This window comes from Acomys russatus, chromosome 4, assembly GCF_903995435.1.
Source record: "Acomys russatus chromosome 4, mAcoRus1.1, whole genome shotgun sequence".
Classification (NCBI taxonomy): Eukaryota; Metazoa; Chordata; class Mammalia; order Rodentia; family Muridae; genus Acomys; species Acomys russatus.
In genome coordinates, this window is record NC_067140.1 from 63,106,407 (window position 1) to 63,133,958 (window position 27,552).

Genomic DNA, 27,552 nt, shown 5'->3' on the forward strand with positions numbered 1-27,552 from the left:
TTTCAAAATAATAGACGTTTTCTATTCCAAAAATTGTACATGTCATAGTTAGGCTTTCTCTTACTGTGATAAAACTGTGACCAAAAGCAGCTTGTGGAGGAAAGGATTTATTTCATTTACACTTTCCTATAACAGCTTATCATAAAAAGCAGTTAGGGTGGGGGCTCAAATCAGGGCAGGAACCCCGAGGCAGGAGCTGATGCAGAGGTCATGGAGGAGTGCTGCTTCCTGGCTTGCTCCTTTTTTTGTTTTATTTTGTTTTGTTTTTGTTTTTTGAGACAGGGTTTCTCTGTGTAGCCTTGGTTGGTTGGTCTAGACTCTTTGTAGACTAGACTGGCCTCAAACTCACAGAGATCCACCTGCCTGTGCCTCCTGAGTGCTGGGGTTAAGAGCGTGCGCCACCATGCCCCTCTCAGGCACATTCCTAGGACAAGGGCAGAAACCAGCCACATTTTTTGCCAGAATATCACAGGCACGGTCTCTAACGCAGTCGCTAACACTGTTCCCATCTGACCCCTTTGCGCTGGGTCTCCACAGTCCACATTGCTCTCAGCACCATGTCTTCCAAGCTCTAGCAGGATGGCCCAGTAAGCCCCGCTTAGTATAATGTTGAGCAGCTTTCCTAGTCAAAAGTCCCAAAGTCTTCCACATATCTCAGAAAAAGAAAAAAGGCCAGCATGGTCAGGCTCGTCAGAGCAATAGCTCACTCTCAGGTACCACTTTCTGTCTTACTTATTTTTCTGTTGCTGTGACAAAACACCAATGCGAAGGCAACTTATAAATGCAAACATTGCATTTTGGAGTTCACAGTCCCAAAGGTTAGTAGAGTCTGTTACCATCATGGCATCAGGCAGGTGAGAATGGTACTGAGAGATTACATCTGATTCACAAACATGAGGCAGAGAGGGGGTTAACTGGGGGGTTAACCCCAGAGACACCTCCTCCAACAAGGTGACACCTCATAATCTTTCCAAACAGTTCCACCAACTGGAGAGCAAGTATTCAAGTATGTGAGCCCTTGGTGGCTGTTCCCATTGAAACCCCTGCAGTGCATAAGTTCGTATTGCTGCACCATCTGTTCACATGTGTCTTATACTTTTTAAATGATTGCCTTGTGGAGTCCAGACTGCCTCGAGCTCACTGTGTAGCCAAGGGTGACCTTGAACTTCTGATCATCCTGCTTCCACCCTGAGCTCCTGGACTGCCAGGACTACCCAGTTTATATACTATTTTTGTTTTTAAAGTGTTTGCTGAAGTATTTGAGAGCAAGTCTAACTACATTTAGTATGTTTGAGAACAAAGATCATTCTGTCCTAAGAAAATACTTGCTAGTCAGTGTTCTGGCACTGACGTTATACAGTGGGTACATCTGTGCTTTGATTCTTAGCCTTCCAAAGGGACCATCCGTCAGTGTGTTGCTCTTAAAGTGCCTTGTCAGCATCCTCCTCTCTAGGTCCTCACCAGTTCTAACTGAGCTTATAGAATTCTGTCCTATGATACCATAGAGCACTAGTTCAAGGTTATTGGAATTCTGCCTGAAACTTAGTAATTTCATGTTACTGTATTATAACTTACTGATCCAAAAAAGACCTTTGTCGTTGTGTGTTGTGAGGAAGTAACTTCAAGGATGTTTAGCAAATTTACCAATTTTATTTCTACCATCTTCATAGATGAATTTGGAAAATATATAAAAAGATGAGGAAGATACTCTTTACCTTCAGGTAGCTCAGTCAAATGGTAACTAGGTGAATTAAATAAATATGTAGAATCTAAAACTCTTATAGAAAATTAGAATGTTTTCTCCTTTGCTGAGCAAGCTATAATAACATTCTCTGCTAATAAATCTTACAGTTCATGGGACTGGAGAGATTGCTGAAAGGTTGAGAGCACTTGTTATTCTTACAGAAGACCCAAATTTGATCTCAGCACCCTTGTGGTAGCTCACAGTTGTTGTCTGTAGCTCCAACACCCTCTTCTGGCACCAGGCATGCATGTGGTACACAGACATTCAAGAAAATCAAACACCCATACACACAAAATAAATTAAAATGGATTTTTAAATATTTATAATTCATATGACACTTATGAGCTTAATGTGGCAACATAAAAATGTTTACTTCATAACATGATTATAAAATATTTGATTAAAATTTTTTCTTAGGAAAATGTTTTGTATCTATTATTTGATTATTTTCTATCATTATGCATGTTAGGTTATTAATGTGTAGCTCAACCATGTCCATAAATGTTTCATATTTCATGAGGTTTTTGCCTCTTTGACCAGACCGTGACTTGTAAAATTGAGATACCACACTATAATCTAGGTGTAGTATTATTGAGTTTTGTAGAAGGATTGGTAGTACCTGCTGTAGTGAAAGAAATACACAGTAAAATGACAAATTTTAGAGTGTTATCCTGGAGTCTCATTGTATATTTATACTTCTGTCTAGAGAAAATGAAAATACATCTACTTTGAATTAACTTCTGTTTTTTGTTGTTGTTGTTTTGTTTTTTGTTTTTGTTTCTTTGAGACAAGGTTTCTCTCTGTGTAGCCCTGGCTGTCCCGAAACTCACTCTGTAGACCGGGCTGGCCTCAAACTCAGATCCACATGCCTCTGCTTCCCAAGGTCTGGGATTAAAGGTGTGTACCACTACCACCCATCTTTGATTTTTTAATTTTTAAAAGTATCTGCTTCAACCCAATTAACTGTCACTATAACCAGTGACCATAAAACATGATTGTTTGTTTATTCTTAATATAACTGGAAATTAAATTTTTCTTAGAAAAAAACCTAGTTGCTCTTTAGAAAAAGACTAGAATTTGAATATTTTTATAACACCAAGGCAGTTGATAAACAATAATATACATCTCAAACAATACATATGAAATATTAATACTGTAACTGAAAACGGAAATATTTTGTTGTAAATAAAATTATAAGAGGGCATGCTCAATCAAATAACGATCTGGTTTGTAAACTAGGAACAGGCCAGGACAGTGTTGATTGCCCTGTGTGTCTCCTCATTGGCTAAATTAGTCCCTTTTGGTAAAATAGGAAGTTTATCTCATGAAAAGACCAAATGAGTTCTTTTGATGTGAAATTTTGCATAACTTTACTGTAAAATGAATTTTTTCCACTTGTCTTCTGTAGATCCTCAGGTTTAAAGAGAGAGAAGTTTGAAAAACTGTTTTGTTGGGTTAGAATACTGTAATTCTCCCGCAAATATAATATCTCTTAAACAGGACAAGTGAATTAATGTATGATGTTCTTGATGAATCCTTACGAAGAGCCGAGTTAAATCACAATGTCACTTATGGTAGGTAAAACATGAACTTGTTTTCCTAATGACTAATAGTGCTTTTCAGTGTCAGACCTAAATCTATGTTAGATTACAATAAATTCCAAAGAAATTTTTATGCATTAATTTTAAGATAGTTCTTCAGGTTAATGTAAGCACTGAAAATAGTAATAATTTGGAATTGTGGCGTTGTGCGTATGAGTATAGATATGTAAGTGTGTGTGTGTGTGTGTGTGTGTCTATGCACCTGTGTGTCCATGCACCTGTGTGTCCATGTGTGTGTGTCCATGCACCTGTGTGTCCATGCACCTGTGTGTCCATGTGTGTGTGCCCGTGCACCTGTGTGCCCATGCACCTGTGTGTCCATGCACCTGTGTGTCCATGCACCTGTGTGTCCATGCACCTGTGTGTCCATGCACCTGTGTGTCCATGCACATTCCTGTGGAAGCCAGACCAGTTCTGGGTGCTGCTCCTCAGGAGCTGTTCATCCTGCCTTCTGAGACTGGGTCTTCCCTAGGACCTGGGGCTTGCTGATTAGATAGCTGGCTGGTCAGTGTGTTCCAGGCATCCTTCTGCCTTTGCTCCTAGCCCTGGGATTGCAAGCATGTGCCACTATTTCTGGCTTTTTCTGTGGGTTCTGGGTCTAACAGAGACTAGCAGTAACTAACAAGGTCCTCATGTTTGTTCCTTGTGCTTGTTTGACAAGCACTTTACCAACTGAGCTATCTTTTCAGCTGTGAAATTGTGACTTCTTCTAAATATGTATTTAAATTCCTTATTATAATTGTCTTTGTTGCAAACATCCACCAAAAGCCGAACATGGTGGTGCATGCCTTTAATCCCAGAACCTGGGAGGCAGAAGCAGGCAGATTGCTGTGAGTTCAAGCAAGTCCAGGACAGCCAAGGCTATGCAAAGAAACTCTGTCTCAAAAAACAAAATCCCACCAAAACATTTAATTTTGAAGATAACTCATTAAGTCTGTGACCTATTTTGTAAAAAGTTTCTATTTGAAGTTCTTAAACTGGTTAACCAGTTGTCAAGTATTTATTAAATTTCTTTGATATGTTAGAGATAAGACAATACTAAAATCTAGTCTGAAGAATTCTGGATTTTAATCATGACCCAACCCAAAATCTATAATCCAACCCAAAATATCAAAGATAAAACTAGTGTTGTGAATGTTAGAACACTACAATTTTTAAAATTTAATAATTTATACTTGGTATTTGGATAAGGACTTGGATTGTTATTGAAGAGTAAACAAAGTATTGTTTACTCTTATTGTTATTATTTGCCTTATTGTTATTAGGCAATGATAATACGTAACAATAAATGCCTTATTGTTATTGAGGTATTTGTTGTATTTCTGATGTATATGTATAGCTTTCCATGTGGAATTGGAACCCAGCTTCTCCATCTACGTGTGGGCTCCAGTAACCGAACTCAGGCGGCCACGGTTTTGTGGCAGGTGCCGTTTCCCACTCGCCCATCTCTCTATCCTGAGAGGTTTTTAAGCTTCGACACTTGCAGAAGCACTTTCTATTTTAACCACTGCAGAGACGGGAAGGGATAGCATAATGGCTGTTCTTTCCATTAGGGACATATATTCCAATTTCTGTGGTGTTGAAGAGCTCTAGGTGGGAAAATAAAAATGTAAATCTTTCAAGTAGGAGATAAAATATACTCATTTGCTAGAGTGCCTATCTACCGTGCATGAAGTTCTGGGTGCGGTGTGTAGGCCACAGCTGTAATCCCAGCACGGTGAGGAGGTAGGGTGGTGATAGATGGATGCTTGAGGTTCAAGGTCATCCTGCATTACATAGTGAGTTAAGTCAGCCTGGGCTATGAGACCCTATCCCATCCTCCAGAAAAACAAAAGAAAAAAATCTATTAGATTGATTTTCTTTCTTTTTTCTTTTTTCTTTTCTTTTCTTTTTTCTTTTTTGAGTGACCTTTCAACCTAATTATGCCTAAGTACAAATTTTGAAGTATTAATATTTTCTATACTGATAGCCTAGTAATCTCATGAGCATCTAAGTATAAAATCTAGAGTTTAGCTGAATAATAACAAGTTTTTTGTTTGTGAAACAAATTTGATATCAGGAGAGTTCCCAATGGCAAGAAAAAAAAAATCAGTTATAATAGAAAAACAGAGTATCATCATTTTAAATTTTACTTGGGACTGTTGTAATAGTTCAGGATTCAACAAGTTTTCTTTTTCACATAGTGACCATGATATTAAATACTTTAGGTTTTTCACATCACATGGATTTCTTTTTCTTTTTCTTTCCTCCTCCTCTGTGTTCTTTTTTCTTTTGAAACAGACTCTCACAGAGCCTATGCTGGCCTTAAATCCATACATAGCTGAAGGTGACCTTGAACTCTTGATAACCCTGCGTCTGCCTTCTCAGTGCTGAGACCATAGGCATATGTTACCATGGTTTTTACATAGGTTTCTATTGCATATTCTCCTTTTTAAAACCCTTATTTTCTTCTTGTTGTCTGCGTGGAATGCTTACATTCCATATCTTGCCTGTGGAAGTCAGAGGACAACTTAGTAGAGTTCCCGCTCATCTCCCACCTGCCGGCCCTGGAATCAAAGTCAGCTCACCAAGTTTGTCAGGCAAATGCTTTACCCATGAGCCATCTCCCCACCTTGCTCTCCCTGTTTGTTTTAAACCTTTGTAAAATATAAAAGTCATTTTTAGTTCATAGGCTTACAAAAATTGTCTGAGGATGGGTTGTGGTGGTTGCCTATTTTTGTGAATTGTTGCAAAGCCCATCATCTGAATTTAGGGTCACCTACTATGTAGTACGTAATGTTAAAAATCAGCTCTCCTCTTTTTCTCTTTTTTATTTTCTTTTGTTTTTTGAGACAGGGTTTCTCATATAGCATTAGCTGTCCTGGAATTTGTTCTGTAGACCAGGCCGGCCTCGAACTCACAGCGATCCGCCTGCCTCTGCCTCCCTGAGTGCTGGGATTAAAGGTGTACGCTACCGCAGCCTGGCATCAGCTCCTTTTTGAATAGTAATTCCGATTCTGATTTATTTTTCTCAGTTGTGAGAGATGTTATCTAAAATCTTCTCCAGCAGAATATCTGTGCGTTAATTGTTGTGTGGCATCTAGAGTGAAATTTTCCTGGTTGGCTGTTGACCATCCTACAAGCCAGTCTGAGCTACAGGGATGAAGTGATTCTGCTGCCTCACTGTGTCTCATGTTTTTCTTTTTGTTTCCTTCATTTATTTTTGTTTTATAATGGAGTCTTACTGTGTCTTCCTGGTTGGCCTGGAGCTCACTATGTATTCATGTTGGCCTTGAGCTTTCAACTTTCCCTCTGTCTCTGCCTCCTGGATGCTGGGACCACAGGATGCTGGGATCATGGGATGCTGGGATCACGGGATGCTGGGACCACAGGCATGCACAACCACAGTTTGGCTTTATGTCTCCCTTCAGATGCTATGATTGCATAGGTCTTATAAGACTTAGTAATGTCTTAATAATTCTCCTCTCTGTGTGTGTGTGTGTGTGTGTGTGTGTGTGTGTGTGTGTGTGTGTGTACGCGCCTGCACCTGTGTGTGTTCTTTCTTGTGTGCAAATGTGGAGGGCAGAGGTTGACTTCTCATGTCACTCTTCACCTTATTTTTTTTTTTTATGTGAATTGGTGTTTATCCTGCTTGTGTCTGTGTGAGGGTGTTGGATCTCCTGGAACTGGGAGTTACAGACAGGTGTGAGCTGCCATATGGGTGCTGGAGATTGAGCCTGGGTCCTCAGGAAAGGCAGCCAGTGCTCTTAACTGCTGAGCCCTCTCTCCAGACCCACCTTATTTTTTTTTAATGTAAGACTTACTTTATTTTTAATTATGTGTGCTTGTGTGTACATGTGGGTTTGTGCGGGTGAGTATAGGTCCCCTCAGAGGCCAAAAGAGAGCATCAAATTCCTCTGGAGTTGGGACCCATCCAGTGTGGGTGCTGGGAGTTGGACTCTGGTCCTCTCTCTGTAAGAGCAGCATTCTTAACCCCTGAGGCGTCTTCCCGGCCCTTTATCTTCAGTTTTGAGACCAGGTCTCTACACTGAGCCTGGAATGCACATCTCAGATAGATTGGCTGCCCAGTGAGCCTCCTCTTGTCTCCACCCTCTCTCCTCAGTGCTACAGTTACAGGTCTGCGCTGCCATGCTCAGCCTCTCAGTGATCCTCTTCACATGGCAAACCACATCCGCTCATGGTCTTTGCAGGAACTTGAAAGAATCTGTATCTTCTTTAATCATTGTACTTATTCTTTTGACTTTATCACAAAATTAAATTTGAACATTTTCAAGATATCCCACAGCCTGTTTGTTCATTCGTTCTATGTATGTATGTATGTATGTATGTATGTATGTATCTATCTATCTATCTATCTATCTATCTATTTATCTATGTATCTATCTATCTATCTATCTATCTCTTTTAAAGAAGCAGCCTACAGACTCTTAAGTAGTGACCTTTGGAATAATGGCTGTGCATACTAGAATGACTATTGTGTAAGTGGTAGAAGCTACATGAAAGGATATCTTTTTACAGTACTCAAGGACTGTTGGGGAGATCTGTTTATGCAGAAATAATGATGTATTTTTCATGTGTATGTCCAATTGTGGGCTTCTTAAGGATTTTTATCTGTTTCATTCACTGTTGCGTCCATAGTGCTAATACCATTTCTAGCATATGTAAGTGTTCAGTACATACTTGTATGAATGAATACATAATTCTGTTTTTTCTGGTGACAGATTTTTCTTTAAGTTGTACTGTGTTAACCCAAATAAGCATGAAAAGAAAATATTTTATAAATAAAAATTTAGACTAAAACATATTTCCCAGTTAGTTTTATTGCTAAGTTGTAACCAAACTTGTTCTTCTATTGTACTTAAATAATTCTGTCATTTTGTATTTTCTTTCTTTAGCTATTCTGTTTGAATGTGTACACACAATCTATTCTATTTATCCTAAATCAGAATTACTTGAGAAGGCTGTCAAGTGCATTGGAAAATTTGTTCTGTCACCTAAAATAAACCTCAAATATTTAGGTAAGGTAATTGGTTCTTATATGGGAATTGGAGAGAGAGCTTTTGAAAATTGTTGGGTACGTATGTCAGGTCGTTGAACTATAATGTGATCTTTATTTCTAGGACTGAAGGCTCTTACCTATGTTATCCAGCAGGATCCTTCTCTGGCTCTTCAACACCAGATAACCATAATTGAATGCCTAGACCACCCTGATCCCATTATTAAAAGAGAGGTAAATTAGGGCTGAAGAGAGAATGGCTCAGCAGTTAAGGGTGCTCGCTGCTCTCCTAGAGGATCTGAGTTCAGTTCCCAGCACCCACCAGCTGCGGGGGGGATCCAGTGCCCTGTCCTCTCCTGGCCTCCAGGCACCTGCACACATGTGGCACACATTCACAGACACAGATAAAGACCCACATAAGTAAAAGTTAAATCTCCTTTTAAAAAAAGATAGGTAAAATATTTTCAATAATGTGTGTAAAGTGGTAAGTTTAAAAAACTTTTTTTATATTCTTGAGAGATTCAAATGATGGCCAGTGGATGTGTATGTATGCAAGTATATTTTACCTCTTGTATCTTTTTAAATCTTACTACTTTTAAAATCTCATTTCTGTTCTTAGACAGTCTGGTGTATATAATGCATGTTAGTCATTTCCACCTCCTGTGTCCCTCTCTTACCTCCTCTGCTTCTCATTTTGTCTTTGTGTGGGGGTCTGGTTGGGCAGGGTTGCTTACAATAGCGTGGGTGGCCATCATGTATTTGTGTGTGGGTCTGGTTAGGCAGGGTTGCTTACATGAGCATGGTGGCCATCATGTCATTGAGCATGGGTCTAGTTAGGCAGGGTTGCTCACACGAGCATGGGTGGCTATTGACTAAAAAAAGTTGATGCTCCTTTCTAGCCACTGTAAACTGTTAAGTAGTGCCTCACAGAAGGTTGTGACTACTAACCTGGGATTTTGTCTTATGAGACAGGTCTTGCTGTGTAGCACAGGTTAGTCTCAAGCTTGTGATGCCCCTGTCTCAGTCACCAAATGCTAGGATTATAGGTGTGTCACCATAGCCAACCCACAGGGACTTAAGTCCAGTTATGTATATGAAGCCATTGATTTATTTATGTTTTAGTAATATAAGTATTAAAGTGAGTACTACAACAATGGGAACTGAATTCTAGTCCTGGATCCTTGTATTAGTAGAAAATAAAACATACTCAAGTTATATATAATACATAATTTATGATGGCTATTAAATAAACTCACTCTTAAATAAGAAAATTGATAGGATTCTGTAGAACTATGAGATAATTGAACTTCTTGGAAGAGAAATTATGTTCATGTGCCTAATGTTCTAACTTCTTTTGTTAAATTGATTCAGTATCCACTTGGGTGCCTACATGAAGAGTTCTGTTCATTTTCTTCATTTAAAGAGATATATGGGCCTATTTAAGAAAAGTGAGAAGTTTATTTCATATTTAAAACATAATGATTTTTAAAATTTTCAAGACAGGGTTTCTTTGTATAATACCCCTGGCTGTCCTGGAACGTGCTTTATAGACCAGGCTGGTCTCAAACTCAGAGACCTGTTTCTGCCTCCTGAGTGCTGGGATTAAAAGCGTGTACCACCATGCCCAGCTATTATAATGAGGGTTTTAAAAGGAGAATGGAGAGCTGGAGAGATGGCTCAGTGGTTACAAGGGTTTGCTGCTCTGACAGAGGACCCGGGTTTGGTTCCCAGTACCCACATGGCAGTTCACATTTCTAACTCTAGTTTCAGGGCATTCAATGCCCATTTCTGGTTCTGGCACCAGCCACACATATGGCACACAGACATAAACGCAGGCAAAACACTTACACATAAAACAAAAATCAATAAATCCTACTTCCTGCCGGCCATAGTGGTGCACGCCTTTAGTCCCAGCCCTCGGGAGGCAGAGGCAGGTGAATCTCTGAGTTTGAGGCCAGCCTGGTCTACAAAGCAAGTCCAGGACAGCCAGGGCTGTTACACAGAAAAACCCTGTCTGAAAAAACAGACAAACAAATAAATAAACCCTACTTCTTAAAAAGTGAATATTAAATACCTTAATAACTTCAGTGTGATAAAAATTAGGCTTGACTGAACACCGTATTATGCATAGCAATTGTTTTTAAAAAGATTATGGGGACTGGAGAGATGGCTCAGTAGTTAAGAGCACTGTCTGCTCTTACAGAGATCCTAACTTCAATTCCTGGCAACCACATGGTGGCTCACAACTGTCTATAATTTTATCTGATGCCCTTTTCTGGCCTGCAGGTGTACATGCAAATAGAGCACTCATGTATATAAGATAAATAAACATTCTTTTAAAAGATAATGATTTTTGAATTTTAAAAGGCATTTTTAAGATAGATTTTTTTGCACATGTATATATTTACATATAGACATATAGACATCATAATTTAAAACAGCCTAAAATTAAAAAGACTCCAAGGGCAATAAAAAATAGTTATACAGCTCATTTGTTTTATCAGACACACAGCATGCATTTTTGTGTTAGAAAGTTAGTTAAACACAGTCAATACAGAGTTTCCCTCTCATTATTAACTTCTTACATTGCATGTCTATGTCTTTTCTTCTTCTCCTCCTCCTCCTTCTTCTTTTTGGTTTTTCCAGACAGGGTCTCTATATATAGTCTTGATTGTACTGGAACTCCCTTTGTAGACCAGGCTGGCCTCAAACTCACAGCAATCTGCCTGCCTCTGCCTCCCGAGTGCTAGGATTAAAGGCGTGCGCCATCATGCCTGGCATGTCTATGTCTTTTTCTTTTTTAGTTTAGTTTTCTTTTTAATAAAACAAACTTGTGCTACAGTTCTAATATATGGCCCACACATCAGTCTTTCCATAGGGGAACAGTCTCCTCCTCATGCCCTCTGGTCACAGTGTAGCTCCTGAGGGCACCTCCACTGTATTCAACTCAGCTGCAGAAAAAAGATGTCTTTCACCAGCCTCACGGTGCTGGCCCCGCCCCACTTTTCCTCATTCCCCACTTCATATCACTTGTATCTCCTCCTCCCTCCCCAACTTAGTTGAAATTTACACCTTTTTTCCTTTTTTTATTTTTTGGCATTGAAGAATAAGACCTAGACCTTGCATATTCTAGGCCATTAAGTGCTAGTCTACCACTGACCTTTAACCCCAGCAAAATTGGCATTTCCTTGTCACCTGTTAGCTGATTGTCCTGAGAATCTATACAAAAGCAGAACAGTTAACTTATTATAAACACATTTCTTAATTTATTGGTGTTAGCATGTATTGTTTTATAATACTTTTTATTTCTCTTAATAGACTCTGGAACTTCTTTACAGAATTACAAATGCACAGAATGTAACAGTTATTGTACAGAAAATGCTTGAATATTTACATCAGAGCAAAGAAGAGTATATCATCATCAATTTAGTTGGCAAAATAGCCGAGTTGGCTGAGAAATATCCTTTGCTTCAACTATGACTCATACAGGGCTTTTATTCCCTGACTTGAAAATGGTAGTGCAGATGTGGCCACTTGTGAGTTGAGTTCAGGGACCGAGCAATTAAGTGATTCTTAATTCTTAGTTCTTAAGTCTCAGAACTTGTCTAGACATCTTGGAGGTTGGCTTTTTTTTTTTTTTTTTTTTTCCTTCCTTTTTTTAAAGATGTCTCTTGGGACTTGGTTAAATGTGCTCCGCATAGGCACTGCTGTAGCTCTGACCCAGCAGAATGATAGCTTTAGACCTGATAAGTTCTAACCTCAGAGAAAAGGTAAACCATTTACTCCAATGGGCACACCACAGCTTTAGCCCTTCTGAAATACGTGGGAATTTTCCATGATTTGTCTATCACAAGATAGCCGGCTCATTTCTTCAAATTATTCATGTTTGTTTATTGAATACCTGCTACGAGTATGCCTATTGCTTGATAAAGTAATATAAACTTAGTTTACTCACTTAGTGAGCACCACTGTATATAGGACCAGGCTGTGGAGCATTGTTGGTAGGTAGAGATACGCTGGCACTCTGACATGAGTTGTGTTGCAGAGAGGATGATTTCAATAAGTGACACGAGGAAGTGACTTGTCCTTAACACTGGACACATATGCTCCTGACAATGTGTGGTTTATTCAGACAATGAACGCTGTGTTCTCAGTGGGAGGAGATGTAATGCACCCTGATATTCTCAGTAACTTCCTGAGACTGCTGGCAGAAGGTTGGTAAAGGATTTAAACTATTTTTTTTTATTACAGATATTGGCAGTTGACTGGAAACTAAACTGGTGTTTGAATTTCTTTGTAGGTTTTGATGATGAAACAGAAGACCAACAATTAAGAGTCTATGCAGTTCAGTCTTACCTTACTTTACTAGATATGGAAAATACTTTGTATCCACAGAGATTTCTTCAAGTTATGAGTTGGGTGAGCAAAGTGCACTACATACCAATTATTAGAACCTAACATATCTCCTCCAGAGAGCACTCAGCTCTTCTCACATTCAGTTCTCTTCCCCAATGTTTACTTTTTTTTTTTTTTTTTTTTTTTTTTTGAGACAGGCTGTCTAGGACAGCCAAGACTACACAGAAAAACCCTGTCTCAGGGGGAGAAAAAAAAAAAAAAAGATTGTTAGGCCAGTCAAATGGTATGTGCCTTGAGTAAGTTAGATGTGAAAAGGGCTATGTAGCATGGTCAGTGCTCTTGATGTCAGTCCTCTGGACTGTTTTGTCAGTGTCAGCTGATGCTTGTTCAGCTGTGTACTCTGGATCCTCTCTACAGTCTCACAAATATACTTTCTAATGATAGAAAGTTTTATGAGAGACCTTGAGAAATAGTAGAGCTGGGTGATGGTGGTGCATGCCTTTAATCTCAGGCAGAGACAAGTGGATCTCTGAGTTGAAGGCCAGCCTGGTCTACAGAGCAAATTCCTGGACAACCAGGGCTACAAAGAGAAACTGTCTTCAGACACACACACACACACACACACACACACACACACACACACAATCTACATTTTATAGAATTTTACTCTTACTAACATGTGAGACCTGCCTGTTTAAATTCTTATTGGAAAATAACCCAGCCTCTAACAAAGTGCAGAAGAACACTAACCTATGAAGATATTTTACTTTATATATTGTTACTGATGAGTTTCAGTTCTTTTCTATTATACAGTTCTTGGTATAATTTATAGTGTTCCTTTAATAATGTTCTTCATAAAAATGTATGCAATATCATCGGGGCGCAGTGATGCATGCCTGTAATCTCAGCACTTGGGAGGAGAGGTAGGCTGACCTCTGTGAGTTCGAGGCTAGCCTGGTCTACAGAATGAGTCTAGGACAGCCAGGGCTGTAACACAGAGAGACTCTGCCTCGAATACTGAAAACAAAACAAAACAAAACACTGAAAATGTGTGTAATACAGATAGAGGTTCATCCTAGCAGTAGGTGTGACTATGGGGCACTGCTGACTGGTATTTACGTGGACACCATTCTTGTTTACTCTAGGTGTTAGGAGAGTACTCCCACCTCCTAGATAAAGAAAGTCCAGAGGAGGTGATAAGCAGGCTCTACAAGCTACTTATGAGTGACTCCATTTCTTCAGAAACGAAAGCCTGGCTGATGGCTGCAGTCACCAAGCTGACACCTCAAGCTCTTTCTTCTCATATAGTTGAGAAATTAATCCAAGAATTCACTGTATCCTTGAATACTTGTCTGAGACAGCATGCATTTGAATTGAAACATCTTCGTGAAAATGGAGAGCTTATGAAGAACTTGTTTCAAGGTGCTCAGAGTTGTGAAGACATAGTGGTAAGAGTCCTGCTCCATTTTGCCAAAATCATGTTGCCTAAACCGAATGCTTCTTGTATGTGTGATATATAAGGGATATATCAAAATATAGTTACTGTAGCACATATGATGAACTTTGTAGTTTTTCTCATGTTGGTAGGGAGAGAATTGGAGAGGCTCCATTTAACACTGCTTCTAAATGGGAGCAGTTTCTCTCCTGAGAAGTGCAGTGCAGATGTTTTAGCTTATGGTAGTCTTGAGATGTGGGAAAGGCTGGGGAGAGCTATGTGGTGTGGTGTGGGGTCTGTGACTGGAACAGGCTCTAGTCTAGCCTTGTGTGGGCCTAACTTGGAAGTTAGGGTCGCGATCGCACATTCTACCAAGTCAGTGACTGCCAAGCTTTGTCTCTTGAATTTGAACAATGAAATTCACAACCATAGAAGGGCAAGATTCAGGAAGAAGTTTTATTAGGGATCATAGGTTTAAGAGAAAAAGAAAAAAACAAAAAACAAAACAAAACAAAACAAAAAATAAGTAAAGCTGTATAGCAAGATCAAGTCCTAAGAAATGGGTTGCCACCAGGGGTCACTGGCTAGGGCCTTGCTCGTTTGAAGCATGGGGTTTAGTTTATAGTCACATTCACACATAGCCTTCATGCAGTTGTAAAAGAAGAAAGCTAAACAGAAAGCAAATCAGGAATCCTCTATTTGTCAGTATAGCTTCTCAGACCTGTTGAGGAGACACATTCTCACAGCAAACACCCTGATTCTCTGACACTTACAGTCTTTTTGCCCTCTCTCCCCCAGTGTTCCTGGAGCCTTAGGTGTGGTAGTGCTTTGTAGATGTATCCATTAGGACTGGGCTCCACAATTTTGCATTTTGATTGGCTGTGGTTTTCTGTAGTAGTCTTCATCTGTTGCAAAGAGAAGTTTCCTTGATGAGGAGTGAGGACTACACTAATCTGTGATGGTTGTAGGTTCTCCTACAGGATCCATGAGTTCACTAGCCCTGGATAATTGGCTAGGTTTCTGTCCCAGACATGACTTCTTGATTGTAGAGCCGGCCGTAAGTCCAACTAGAGAGCTGTTGGTCACCTCCAAAGTATGCATGCCACCGCCACACCCTTAAAATTATCATGCATTGCTAGTTGTTTCTTGTGGTTCATAGGTGTCATTACTGAGTAGAACTATTGGTTACTCCATCCTTTGGAAGCTTGCATGGCACTGTCTGACATAATGAAAGCTAGTCCTCAGGGAATCGACTTCTAGGTCTGTCCTGGTTAGGTTTACCATTGCCCTGATGAAACACCATGAACAAAAAGCAAGCTTGGGGTGAAAGGGTTTATTTAGCTTGTTTTTTCAGATCACTGTTTATCATTAAAGGAAGTAAGGACAGGAACACAAACAGGGCTTGAACCTGGAGGCACAAGCTAATGCAGAGGCCACGTAGGGGAGCTGCTTACTGGCTTTTCCCCCATGGCTTTGCTCAGCCTGCTTTCTTATAGAGCCCAGGACCACCAGCCCAGGAATGGCACTACCCACAGTGGGCTGGGCCCTCCCATCAGTGATTATTTAAGAACATGCCTCCCGTGCTTGCCTACAGCCCCATCTTACAGTAGCATTTTCTTAACTAAGGTTCCCTCCTCTCAGATGACATTTGCTTATGCCAAGATGACATAAAAACACAAAGTCAGATAGATACAACTTGGGTCCTCTGGATCCTGTGTCCAAAACACATGATGTTTTCAGTAACAGGTACTTAACATCCACCTCTGGACCAAGGACCAGTAGCAATAGCCTGTATGTTTTGGGAGTCTCTGGGACAGCCCTGACCAACAACTCAAAAGAAGGCTCATGTTAAATATTAAACTTTTTGTCAGATAGTCTATGACTCTTAGGGAAACAGGGTCAGTCCAGGTGGGAAATTTTCATTTAAACTGTCTGTGTCTCTGTCTATACCTATGTCTGTCTATGTCTATGTCTACACAGACTTCTTTTAGTTCTGTGTCTGATACAGGCAGAACAGGCTGTGGCAGAACACAGGATGTTCAGGTCAGGCTGTGCCTAGAAGCTGAATATGGCTTAGATGAGCTGAGGTCAGGCAGCACAGGATGCTGGGTTGGTGTGCAGGATATGGGTCCTAGTCCAAGCCTGGAATTTGGGGGTAGATCTGGGAACTGGGATGAGTGTGAGGAAGGGAGGATAAAGTAGACTCACTGGCTAGACACTGGAAAAGGATATGCCAGATACAGGTGGGTGAAGAGTTTGAATATGGCATGGGGGGAGCACCTGTATGTTGTGAACAAGTAGGGCAGGTATGGAATTTACACTAGGTCTTGGGGGCTATAGAGGATACAAGCAGGCCAGCTTACCTGACTAGACCCTGGAGAGGGTCTCTCTTTAAACAGTTTAAGAGAAGCATATGCCAAGGTTTTATGACTGTATAATCTAGTCTTCCAAGTATATGTTTTTTGTTTTTTGTTTTTTTTAAGTCCTGATATTTGCTTAACTTTAATACAGGCGGATGCTTCTTTATCTTTCCTGGATGGTTTTGTGGCTGAAGGACTCAGTCAAGGAGCAGCCCCTTATAAGCCCCATCACCAGCGCCAAGAGGAACAGCTCTCTCAGGAAAAAGGTATATTTCCATCCCTTTAGCATACAATGGATTATAGGACCTTTGTTTTGTTTTGTTTTTTGTTTTTGTTGTTACTGAGACAAGCTGTACTGACTGTACAGTGCAGACTGGTCAAGAACTTGTCTCTGCCTCCAGAGTGTTGGATTAAGCGCATGTGCCACCACACCTGATGAGGGGACACTGAATAGTGTGAGCACGTCTAGAAAGGTGCCAGAAACAGGCTGGAGAGATGGCTCAGAGGTTAAGAGCACTGACTTGTCTTCCAGAGGTCCTGAGTTCAATTCCCAGCAACCACATGGTGGCTCATAATCATCTATAATGGGATCTGGTGTCCTCTTCTGGCCTGTAGATGTACATGCAGGCAGAGCACTGCATACAAAATTAATTAATTAATTAATTTTTTAAAAAAAAGAAAGAAAGAAAGAAAGGTGCCAGAAGGAGCCCTAGTCACTGTGGGCTAGTGACTCAATTTCACTGTGTATTAGACTGTTTCTCTAACTAAGCATCCACTTAGTTATATCACAAGGAACTCACAAAGGCAAGAACTTTATACTTTCAGAAGCATAGTCTCTAAGGGAGTCTTTTACCTCCTTGGTGCAGAGGAGATCACTGAGTCATTTACATGCCGCCTGGGACATTCTCCTGTGAAATAGGGAGAGCAGTGTGTACTGTTGGTTGTGATTTCAAGTATCAACGTAACTGAAGAAAGATTGGTTTTTGTTTGTTCTTTCATTGTTCAAATGGTTTTGTCGAATGTACATTTTCTATGCTGTGTGCCAGGCCATTTTGTTCCGAATTCAGTGAGATAAAAAAGTTGCTAAGCATATTGTCTTTTACAGAAGTATTTGCTCTTTTAAAGCTTTTGATTAAATTTTAAAATTAAATTTATTTAAAGTAATTTCCAATTAAAGCAGTACACAAAGTATTAGGTTTTATTATTGCATTTTAAAACAAATTTGTGTTTATTGATTCTTCTGCCATCACCACCTCCCCACTCTAGGCCCCCATCCCCACCCCACCCTCCTCCACACACACGTCTTTTTCTCCATTTTACCTCCAGTAGTTTCCTTACTGGTTCTGTGTGTTCTGTTGTGGCCTCTTGGCACTTTTCCCTCTCATGGTCCCCTGTCTAGGTGTATAGCCCAGACTCACAGGTCCACATGTTTGTATGCATGACACTAGAGACTGTGTATGAGAGAACATGCAGTGGTTGTCTCTCTGGGTCACATTATGTACTTTACAGATCTATCCATTCTCCTGCAAATGTCCTAATTTCATTTGGGTTTTTGGAAAGTGTTGGTTTTTTTTTGTTGTTGTTTTTTGTTTTTGTTTTGTTTGTTGAGACAGGGTTTCTCTGTGTAGCCTTGGCTATGCTGGAGTCACTTTGTAGACCAGGCTGGCCTCAAACTCATAGTGATCCACCTGCCTCTGCCTCCCAAGTGCTGGGATTAAAGGTGTAGGCCACCACACCCAGCTCATTTGTTTTATAGCTAAGTAAAATTCCATTATGTATATGCACTACATTTTCATTAACACCTGGTCTGTTGATGGACATCTAGGCTCATTCTGTTTCCTTGGTACTGTGACTAGGACAACAATAAATGTGGATGTACAAGTGTCTCTATAGTAGACTATAAAGTCCTCTGAGCATATGCCCAGGAGCTCATCTGGTAGTTGTATTTTTTACTTTTTGGGAAACTTTCACATTGGTGTACATAGCAGTGTACTAGCTAATAGCCCCACCTGTGGGCATCAGGGCTCTTCTCTCACCACAGTCTCACTGTCCTTTGTCCTTGTTTGTTTTCCGACTAGAATGAAATGGAGTCTCAAAGTATTTCTAATTTACATTTCCCTGATGGCTAGGAATTTCTGATGGAACACTTTTGATACATAAACTTTCTACGTAGCCCTGTATGGAATTCCCTCTACAGACCAGGTTGGCCTCAAACTCAGAGCTTAGTTTACCTCTCTGCTTCCTGTGTGCTGGGATTAAAGGTGTGGGTCACCATGGCCAGCCAAGGTTTAGACACTTTAAACAAATATTTCCTGGCCGTTTGTGTTTTCTCCTTTTGAGAACTATCTAGGGCTCATTTGATTAGCCCATTTATTGATTGGCAGGGTTCTTTGTTTGGCTAGTGTGTTTTGCTGCTGCTGTTTATTTTTTTCAGCTCTATATAGTCTAGATATTGACTCCCTTCTAAAGTATAGCTTCCATAGCTTTTCTTCCATTTTGTAGGATGTCTATTCACTAAGCTGATAGTTTTGTTTGCCATGAAGAAACTTAATTTTAGGTAATGCCTTGTAAATTATTCGGTTATTTCCTGTGCCAACTGGATCTTGTTCAGAAAATTCTTATCTTTAAGTGTATTCTCTATAGGAATCTACAGGTGGTATCCAGTTTTGCCAGCACCATTTGTTGACGAGGCTGTTCAGTTTTTTTCGGTGTATGTTTTTAGCACCTTTGTCAGGAATTACATGACCATATCTGTGTGGGTTTGTCTCTGGGATTTTCTGTTCAGTTCCACTGATCTACATGGACTTTTGTTTAGTACCATGCTGCCATTGTCACTATGGCTTCATAGTAAAATTTGAGGTCAGCGGATTGCTTTGTATATTCATGGTCTTTTGTGTTTCTATATGACTTTTTGGATTGTTTCTTCTAGTTTTGTGAAGAATGTCATTGAAATTTTGATGGTAGTTGAGTTGAATCTCTCACGGGTTTTTGTTTTTTGGGTTTTGGTTTTGGTACTATAGCCATCTTAATTTTTTGTTTTGTTTTGTTTGTTTGAGACAGAGTTTCTCTGCATAGCCTTGGTTGTTCTGAAGCTTACTCTGTCGACCAGGCTAGCCTCAAACTCAGAGATCCTCCTACCTCTTCTTCTTAAAATTTTTTTTACGGTTTTATTTATTTATTTATTTGTGGGTGTGTGTGCGCACACATGTGCGTACACACACACACAACGATATATGCCTAGTCCCTTCAGAAGCCAAAAGAGAGCACTGGATTCCCTGAGCTGAAGTCACAGATAGCTGGGAGCCACCGTGCTGGGAATTGAACCCAGACTTTCTTCAAGAGCAATAAATGGTTTTAGTTTTTGTTTGTTTTGTTTTGTTTTGTTATATTTTATTTGATTTTAATTAATGTGTATTAGTGTGAGGGTGTCAGATCTTGGAGTTACAGACAGTTGTGAGCAGCCATGTGGGTGCTGGAATTGAACCCAGGTCCTTTGGAAGAGCAGGCAGTGCTCTTAACTACTGAGCCATCTCTCCAGACCCTTGTTTTGTTTTTTTGAGGCACAGATTCTCGATGTAGCCCTAGCTGTCCCAGAACTCTCTTTGTAGACCCGGTTGGCCTCAAACTCACTGAGATCTGCTTATGTCTACCTTCCTGCCTTCAGAGGGCTGGGATTTAAGGTGCCACCACTCCCAGCTGCAACAAGTGCTCTTAACCCCTGAGCCATCTCCCCAACCCCCATCTTACACATCTGTTTGGATGACAAATCCTTGTCTCACTCTGTCTGTTACTTGTTTTGGTTTACTGGTAGTCACTGTGTGACACTTGATGCATTCATTGCCCATGTCTAAAATGATAGAGTTGACGGTTATAATCAGATTTAGTTAATTGTTTCAAAAAATGAGGCCATACACAAAACATACGGCTTGCTGTTTCACTTTATGATTCAACGTGGCTGCTTGCACTTCAGCAACCAACTTGCATGATAACCAACAGGAGAAAGGAAATGGGAGAAGAGAATTTTCTCTGCAGAGACTTCTCTCAGATGTTGCACTCAAAATGCGTGTATAATTTAATTGACCAGAGCACATAAGTCATGTGACAACAGAATCTGGAAATGTGTCCTCTGGCTGTTCGTGTACCTACCTAAGGCTGGAGGATTCTGCTACTTAAAGAAAGGAGGGTGGATGTTTGGCATCTGCTCCGCCACAATAATAATAGGAATCCGATGGCTCTGAGGGGATTGATTTAGGTAATATCCATATTCAAGACAGTTAGTGTGTGAGTTAGTAAACATTGTTTGTATACATAAGGAAGATTCCCTTTGAAGGCCATCCATTCATCTGAGGTAAGCAGAACATAGTTATCACTTCACTTTAGCTCATTACCTTCTTTTATTTTCTAATGATAGCAGCAAGTTCTCAGTATGCCTGGCTTATTTTTATTTGCCATTTCTAACTGAATTCTTTTTTTGGCTTTTTAGAGGACATAAAAGGCTAAAACCAAAGGACAGTTTGTCTCTGATTGCCCTAGTATATGCAGACTTAAGTCAGTGGTGGTTGCTGCTTCACTTTTTTTTTTTTTTATTTACAGTTTTTTTAATATAATTAATTTATTCAGATTACAAGTCAATTGTTATCCCCTTACTCGTATGGCTGCTACACTCTTACTGTGCATGTCTGGTTGGTTATACATAAAGCCTCTATTCTAGAAAGTTCTCACTGGATTCCAGCCTTTTAATGATTTCAACAGTGAATGGACTCTTACAAATTTTACTCTTATGCTTTGTTTTAAATATGAACTTCTGTTACTGTTTTAAAATTATAGTTCTCAATTTTGAACCATATGGACTATCATTTTCTTCATCTGGCTTCACTGGACGACAGTCTCCTGCTGGCATTTCTCTGGGCTCAGATATATCTGGAAATAGTGCTGAAACGGGGCTGAAAGAGTAAGTCTCCTTGTAAAGTTGGGAATTTGGCAAGCTCCACTCCCTCCAGCATCCTGCCTGCTTTCTGCCTCTGCTTATGTCCTCAGGGTTATTCCTTGCTCATCATAAGGTGACTTCCAAGAAGTCTTCATTTTCAAATAATGCAAAAAAGAGCCGTATCTGTGACTAAGTGTTTAATATCATTGAAAGGTTCCTAAGAGCTATTTTCTATGTGAGATTTTGTTTCACTTGCTTCTAGTGATTGGTTTCAAGATTCTGATACTATAGAATATGTCCTTAAACTTTGGGAGCTTTCTGCCTTCCAAAGCAACATAAGCAGCTCACAGCTGCCTGTAACTCCAGCTCCAGGACATCAGATGGCTCCTTCTGGCCTCTGTGGGCGCCCACATGCATGTGTTCATACACATACATAGACACACATACATATTAATTTAAAAAATATGCAGATTTGCACATAGTGCATGTTTTGCCACATATAATAAAAATTTAAGAAGCATATTGGAACTTTTAACCAGATAAGTATTAAGTGTATTTATTATTCCTTATTATTTATATCATTCTTTTGCAAATATTTTTTCTAATCATCTAATCGAAGAGTGACAGATACAAAGATCAGCATGAAATAAGATAACTGGCTGAAGCCTTGCTGTGGTGGCGCACACCTTTAATCCCAGCACTCAGGAGGCAGAGGCAGGTGGATCTCTGAGTTTGAGACCAGCCTGCTCTACAGATTGAGTTCCAGAAAAGCCAGAGCTCTTACACAGAGAAACCCTGTCTTAAAAAAAAGAAACAAAAGAAAAAAAAAAGACTGGCATTGTCTGAGGAAGCTCTATTCTTTGCTCAATACTTTCAGAGGCTCTGGGGAGAGAACTTAGCACTTGTTATGCAAGCACAAGAACCTGAGTTCAAATCCCAGCACCCATATGCATGCCTGTAACCCCAGTAGTGGGTGGTGAAGACAGATAGATTCTGGGGCCTTGCTGATTAGTCAGCCTACCAAAATGACAGCTTCCAATTCAGTCTTGTCATAAGGGAATAAAGTTGAGAGAGAGGAGGATGTTTGACCTTGTCCTCTGGCCTCTGCATGCATGTAAATGAGAGCACACCTGCACACTGGCAGCCATGCCCTCCACCAAATGTTTTCAGGGATTCTTTGGCCACTTTGAAAATTGCTGACATGGTTGTATATTTATTTGGGGCCAATTATTATTCTGTTAAATATACTTTAATTTTTAGCCAGGTAGTGGTGGTACATGCTTTTAATCCCAGCAGAAGCAGGCAGATTTCTGTGAGTTCAAAGCCAGCCTGATCTTATAGAATGCGTTCCAGGACAGCCAGAGCAAAACTCTGTCTCAAAAATCCAACCACAACGAAAACCCACCAATGCCACATCATGCATAAGAATTTGTTGAGCCAAATTTACAACTGTTCTCTTCCATAGCACCAGCTATCAGGTTGCAGGAACAAAGGGGAAGGCCCTGTGTAGACCTGGCAGTCCTAGAACTCACTGTGTAGACAAGGCTGGCCTTGAACTCAGAGCTTCATCTGCCTTTGCCTCCTGAGTACTGGGATTAAAAGTATGTGTCACCACTGCCCAACTTTTAAAAATATATTTTTAATATAATTTATATAAAAATATATAAAATATGTAATATATATTAAACGTTCAAATGTTTTAAGTACAAATGTAATAAGAACTTAAGGATGACAACTATAAGGGACATTTGAATTTTATATTCTTGTATTAAGTCGGTCACTTTATTTTCATACTTATAATTTATTACTTTTTCAATGAGGTAGTTATAAAATATTTCCCAGAAATAATATAGATATGATGAATAAAGAATGATATGATAGGGACTGGAGAGATGGCTCAGAGGCCAAGAGCACTGACTGCTTTTCCAGAGGACCTGGGTTCAAATCTCAGCACCCATATGGCAGCTCACAACTCTCTGTAACTCTAGTTCCAGGGAATATGACACCCTCACAGACATGTATGCAGGCAAAACACCAATGTACATTAAAAAAAAAAAGAATGATATGATGTATAAAATGGCAGGAGTTCTAATTCTACTTTTTATCCATTTCCCTTTCTGGCCTAACAGTCTTAATTTCTTTCCTAGACATTTAATTTGAGCATCCCAGGTGTGGTTTGTGGGTTTGTGATGATTGTGTAGTGTCTCACACAGAACAAAGTAACAAAGAGAGACAGAGACCTTCAGGCCCACGGAGAAAGACTATAAAGTGAACAGCATTCAGGGGGATGCGAGGGGGACCTTATAGATTCTATACTGTTTTATATCCACTATTTGCGCTTTTTTATTTAGAAACAGAACATGAAGGATGTATTGAAGTTTTCAGAGAAGATCACAGTTCACGCATTATTTCATATTCAGAATGTGTGTGGTAACTGGCAAGGTGAATGCTGAAAATAAGATAATAACAAATTAGAGAGACTAGTGAAAGAGAAACACTTTTAAATATACCATTCTGCAGAAAGGGCACCAGCATGGGGAAAAGGCAGAGATGGCTGGTGCACTAATTTGGTACAGGACAGTGGTTTTTAAAGTCTTGATAGAGAGGGACTGGAGAGCTGGCTCAGCTGCCCTTCCAGAGGTCCTGATCAGTTCCCAGCACCCATATGGCAGCACATAACACTGGATCTGTGGGATCCAGTGCCCTCTTCTGATGTGCAGTTGTACATGCAAACAAAACATCAATATACATTATTGTTTTAATTGAAAATCCCACTGGGCATGGTGGCACGTGCCTTTAATCCCAGCATTTGAGAGGCAGAGGCAGGTGGATCCCTATGAGTTTGAGGCCAGCCTTGTCAAGAGTCCAGGACAGCTAGGGATACACAGAGAAACTCTCTCAAAAAACTAAAAAAAAAAGAAAGAAAGAAAAGAAAATCCCAGATCATTCTAATTTACCAATACTCAGGAGCCAGATGCTGTGGTGAAAAACCTGCTAGCTCAGAGAGGCAAAGAAAGCACCAACTGAACTTCCTACTCAGCTTATGTCCCAATAGAGAAGGCCCCAAAGGCTCACTAGCTCAGCTGACAGCCCAGGAGGAAAAGCCAAAACACCCAAGGGCACAGGCTTGCTAGCTCAAAGCCCAAAAAGCCAAAGACCAAGGAGCTGAGGAGCTAGAGAGCTATGAGCCGAAGAGCTAACGCACCAAAGACCAAAAACTCCTTCTACTTCTACCCACTGTCTTAAACACCCCTCAACTCAAAGTCCTTCCTACTCTTTAATCCCTGTCAGCTGGTTTCTTGCTCTGCCTCTTGCCTAGGGTTAACCTTATTAAATCCTGTGTACAGATAGCTCTTGAATTAAAGGTGTGTGTAAGGCTGGCTGAACCATATCTTAATCGCCTGTTTACAACAAACAGAAAAAGTTCTTGGCTTAAAGATGTGTTAGAAAAAATAAAAAATAAAATAAAATAATAAAGGTGTGTTAGGGCTCAACCACAAGAAACAGGGATTTACAGTTCAATCTCAGGGATCACAATGGGATCAAAGATCCTGTAACAATACATAAAATAAATTTAAAAAAATTTTTTTTTTTTTACTTTAAAGAAAAAGTCACAGCAGGGTGTGATGGTTCACACCTGTAATCCCAGCACCCACAGAAGCAGAGGCAGGTGTATTTCTGTGAGTAGGAGGCCAGACTAGTGTACAAAGCACGTCCAGGACAGCCAAGGCTACAGAGAAACCCTGTCTCAAAAAAAACCAAAGACAAAAGAAAAAAAAGTCTCAACTGAGAGAAATTTCTGTCTTCCCATAGGCTAGAATTTACCTTCCTCAAATTCCCCCATCTCATTGGTTTAGGGCATAAAGCCTAATATAATTAATAATTTGGAGTTTGAGACTCCTTTTTCTGATAATGGGCTCAGTCACATAGCCTGGAACTTCCCACCTCTAGACTTCTGAGCCAAGCAGGGGACAGCTGCCAGCTTGAGGGATGGGGACAGTTCTGGCTCGTCCTGCCGACCTGCAGCTTAGTGCTAAGTGAATATTATACTGAAAGTGGACCATAGCAATTTTTTTTTTTACAATGAATCAGCTCTCAAAGTGATATTGTTGCTCTTCTACAGTCCCTGCTTAGCTGAGAATAAAGTCAAGCCCAATTTAGAATTCGCTTGGAAGCCCATTATTAAGCATTACTCTACCTCAGGTGGAAATTCTAGAACTGAGGTAAAGTACAACCTTAATCTTTTGACAGTTTCTTGCCTAGAATTAACATTTGTGTCTTCATGGTCTGATTTACAATACTACAAAGGCACATTATAGAAAACTGTGGCTTAATTCTAAATCCAGGCAAAGATGGCTTAAATAGAAAACAACTTTTATTGACTTTCCCCATGTGTGTGAAATGAGCATGCGCTGTTCTTATGTGCATTGCCACTTTTAGGCTTTTGACTGAGACATAACAAACGCTATGTGGATAATAGGTGTGTGTAAGTAAATGAAATAATTGAGAATAAGCTGTAGGTTCCTGTGGCCCCTCTCTCACTTGCCTGTGAAATACAGCCTACAGTGACAGAGTGTGCAGAATTCTTAGGAATGCCTTTTGCAGCCATACCTGTGGAAAGAAGTGGGGAGAAACAAGTTTGGACAGAGGAAGAGGAGATCAAGTCATGTCCATGACAGCATCTGCGCTGTTACAATGACCTTGAGAGTTATTCTAAGCTGGCCTAAAATGGGTGGCCAGAACTTTTACACTGTGTGTGTGCACATCTGTCACACATGAGTGTGGGTGCATGCCTGTGGTGCACATGTGGACAGGTGAATTGTGAAGGCTTGAGCCTAACTTTTAGCATCTTTCTTGATCGCCTTAGTCTTTATTTACTTGGCAGAGCCTCTTGCTGAACCTGAAGCTCACTTGGCCAGTTTCCCTAGCCTTCTTTATCCAGGGTTCCTGTCTGCCTTCCCTAGTCTGATGTCACAGCACCTACTTCGTTTTTTGTGTGGGTGCTGGGGCCTGAAATCCAGACCTTATGTTTACATGACAAGCACTATGCACTGAGCCACCTCCCAGCCCAGGCTTTATCCTTCTGCTCAGCATCATTGAATGGGCTGCACTGGGAAGAGCTCGATCTTTGGTGGGTTCTGAGATAAGCTCTGCCTGGCTGAGGCTTCCAGCAGCTGAGTCTGTGTGGGGCAGCTCAGTACCTGTTTGCCTTTAAAGAATAAAACAACCCAAACTAAAATTGCATTCTGAATTTGAGTACTTTTTTGTAGGTGAAAGAAATGTTTTGGTTAAAGTAGACATGTAGCAGTCTAACCACTTTGGTTGCTCACGCATCCCCTAGAGTCGCTGCTTCTGAGCACCCTAGAGACGCCCAGGCTCTTCCCAGGCTCTCATGGCCACTCATAGAGCTGCCTGTGGCAAGGACAGCCAGGTGTCTTCTGAGAGGCTATTAGAGAGCTGGAGATTGTCTTTACCACTGCTTAGAAAAACCATTTGATACCTGCAGTGACTATATTTAAATGTCAATTCGCCACAACCTATGAAGAGTTTCAATTAAGGAATTCTTTAGCTCAGTCGGCCTGGGGGCGTGTATCTGTGGGGATTTTCTTGCTTGTTGGTTAATATAGGAGGGCCCAGCCTATTGTGTGCAGCACCACTTCTTGGACAAGAGAAAGTTGGGTGAAAGCAGAAGGGAGCAGTCAGTAGAGGGGCATCTGTCTCTCTCTGGACCGTGGACATGGTTGACCAGCTGTCTCGAATACCTATCGCTGCGATTATGGACTGTAACTTGGAATTGTATGCCAAACAAAGCCTAGCCTTTTTTAAGATACGAATTATGAATTTATTTCTTGCAAAGTAGAATCACACTTAATTGTATCAGTAAAGTAAGTTTTTTCAAAGCAAATTGGAGGAAGAAAAGTTTAGAACATCTAGATTAAGTGGTTTCTGATTGGTTGGAGCAGAAAGGAGGGTCCTTCATTAAAGCACTTGGGACCAAGGGGTGATATAACTAGAGAAAAACATTCTGGGCCATTGAGATGGCTTCACGGGTAAAAGTACGGGTGTCCAGGCCCCACGTGATTTAAGGAAAGAACTGACGCCTGCAAATTGTCCTCTGGCTTCAACACATGGG

General features: G+C 40.4%; 1 protein-coding gene across 2 annotated transcripts in view; it reads left to right on the forward strand.

Moving 5' to 3' along the window:
• The window catches only part of Ap4e1 (adaptor related protein complex 4 subunit epsilon 1), a 67,017-nt gene that overhangs the window by 28,887 nt on the left and 10,578 nt on the right, over positions 1 to 27,552 (forward strand). For both annotated transcript variants that reach the window (XM_051144562.1, XM_051144563.1), the window contains 9 exons: positions 3,245 to 3,318; positions 8,241 to 8,363; positions 8,466 to 8,575; positions 11,660 to 11,799; positions 12,443 to 12,555; positions 12,642 to 12,760; positions 13,843 to 14,145; positions 16,644 to 16,758; positions 21,320 to 21,443. In XM_051144562.1, coding sequence (XP_051000519.1) covers positions 3,245 to 3,318; positions 8,241 to 8,363; positions 8,466 to 8,575; positions 11,660 to 11,799; positions 12,443 to 12,555; positions 12,642 to 12,760; positions 13,843 to 14,145; positions 16,644 to 16,758; positions 21,320 to 21,443 — 1,221 coding nt within the window. The remainder of the gene's footprint in view (positions 1 to 3,244; positions 3,319 to 8,240; positions 8,364 to 8,465; positions 8,576 to 11,659; positions 11,800 to 12,442; positions 12,556 to 12,641; positions 12,761 to 13,842; positions 14,146 to 16,643; positions 16,759 to 21,319; positions 21,444 to 27,552) is intronic.